Raw genomic sequence first — 2,500 nt, 5'->3', positions numbered from 1 at the left:
CCTCAGTATAATTTGAGGCTGGAAAAAGTCGTTAGCCTTGAAATGAAAATGGCCACGAAAAAAATGAACAGTGTAAATACCTGGTATTATATCTTAAATATTATATATTGAATATATTTTATGTGACCAAAACAAATGCTTTAATATTATTGTATACTCATTTATTCACAATTATTATGATCTGCAAATATATATGTTACCCGTTATGTTCTCCTTGTTATCATTATTATTCCAATGAACAGAGAACATTCACCAAAGTCAGCTTCACGAGGAAACAAAATTGCCTGTTCTTCCTATTCTCATATTTACCATTGATTTTGGCGATATATCAACGCTAAACTGCGGACTGAGTTCATCGAAATACACAGCGCATGCCAGCGTCATATGCCAGTGTTACATGTGACATTACCTCTAGATTCCCAATGACAGACCGAAGACAAACCGGTTCTTAGCTAATACCTGTATAAGAGGGAATGAGACAGCTAACATTCCACCGCCTCGCTAACCTTTGTTCTTTCTTTACTTCTCTGTTCTCTCTTCTCCCTCTTCTTTTTTCATTTTCTTTATTTGTCTGTCTATCATGCTCTCTCTCTCTGTGTCTATCTCTCTCTCTCTCTTTCTCTCTCTCACCCATTCTCTCGTTCTCATTCTCTCTCTTTCTTTCTCTTTATCTGTCTGTCTCTGTCTCGCGCTCTCTGTCTTTCTCCCATTCTCATTTTCTTTCTACCTCGCTCTCGTGTGTGTGTGTGTGTGTGTGTGTGTGTGTGTGTGTGTGTGTGTGAGTGTGTGTGTGTGTGTGTGTGTGTGTGTGTGTGTGTGTGTGTGTGTGTGTGTGTGTGTGTATATATATATATATATATATATATATATATATATATATATATATATATATATATATATATATATATATATATATATTATGTATTTCTGACGAAGACATATTCGAAACCGGTCAAATGCATCTATTGTATTGTGAAGATATTCATTCTCAGTCATATCTTTCCTATATCTGTGAACATGACTACGGTTCATTTATATATATATATATATATATATATATATATATATATATATATATATATATATTTATGTATATATATATATATATATATATATATATATATATATATATATATATATATATATATATATATATATATATATATATGTATGTGTGTGTGTGTGTGTGTGTGTGTGTGTGTGTGTGTGTGTGTGTGTGTTTGGATTTACACACACACACACACACACACACACACACACACACACACATATATATATATGTATATGCATATCTATATACATTTATATATAATATATTTATATATATGTATATGCATATCTATATACATTTATATATATATAATATATATATATATATATATATATATTTATATATTCATATATGAATATAAATATATACATATATATATATGTATATTTATATATATATATATATATATATATATATATATATATATATATATATATATGTATACACATATACGTATATATATATGTATATATATACGTATATATATATATATATATATATATATATATATATATATATATATATATATATATACATGTACATATATATAAATATATATATATATATGTATATATATATATATATATGTATGTGTGTGTGTGTGTGTGTGTGTGTGTGTGTGTGTTTATATGTATGCATATATGTATAGTATGTATTCATACACATTTATATCGTGGTTATGTCTTGTCTATGGCTATGAGTGGAGTATATATGTGCTAGTGAAGGCGCTGCATGGACGCCCTTTCGCCGTCATGCAAAATCCTCTTTCGACTTCAGAGATGCGTCTCGCGGTCACGGCAGCGGTGCTCGCGGCGGCGCTCGGCCTGGCGCGCCCTCAGTGCTTCTCGGGGCGGGACGATTTCTCCGTCAAGATCAACAAAGACATCTCGGGCATCACTGACTTCGGCCTCGAGCTCTACAGGCAGCTGGCGCCTCCGGGGTCCCCCGAGAACTTCTTCTTCTCGCCCTTCAGCATCTGGATGGCGTTCGTCCTCGCCTACTTCGGCACCGGAGGAGAGACGGCGGCGCAGCTCCAGAGGGCCTTGAGGGTCGGGGATCAAGTCGCCACGCTCAAGCTCTGGCGGGAGCTCGAGGCCCTGTGAGCTTTACATGTGTTCACGCAAAAAAGTCTAAGACGTAAATGAACTATTTTTATTTTACTGACTGATTAAGAGGACGCAGATCTGAAAACTGTAATGCCTATTGTGCGTTCCTCTCCCCCAGGTACGAGAGGCGGCAGGCGAGCACCACCGACTACACCTTCAGCACCGCCAACCGCCTGTACGTCGACAAAAATCTGCCGGTCCGGCCGTGCGTCGCCGAACTGCTGCGCACCGAGCTCCAGAAGATCGACTTCAAGGACGTGAGGATATAACATAGATATATAAGTACACACCCACATCTATATGTATACATATATATATATATATATATATATATATATATATA

The 2,500-nt window shown here is 35.4% G+C and overlaps 1 protein-coding gene across 2 annotated transcripts in view; it reads left to right on the top strand.

Annotated features, from left to right (window-relative positions):
- LOC138865025 (serine protease inhibitor 88Ea-like) overlaps positions 1-2,441 on the top strand; it is a 4,705-nt gene extending 2,264 nt beyond the window's left edge. For both annotated transcript variants that reach the window (XM_070133873.1, XM_070133874.1), the window contains exons 2-3: positions 1,829-2,150; positions 2,276-2,441. In XM_070133873.1, coding sequence (XP_069989974.1) covers positions 1,829-2,150; positions 2,276-2,426 — 473 coding nt within the window. In that variant the 3' untranslated portion in view covers positions 2,427-2,441. The remainder of the gene's footprint in view (positions 1-1,828; positions 2,151-2,275) is intronic.
- Positions 2,442-2,500: the final 59 nt, after the last annotated feature.

This window comes from Penaeus vannamei, chromosome 19 (genome assembly GCF_042767895.1).
Source record: "Penaeus vannamei isolate JL-2024 chromosome 19, ASM4276789v1, whole genome shotgun sequence".
Classification (NCBI taxonomy): Eukaryota; Metazoa; Arthropoda; class Malacostraca; order Decapoda; family Penaeidae; genus Penaeus; species Penaeus vannamei.
This window is presented reverse-complemented; position numbering and strand designations above follow the sequence as displayed.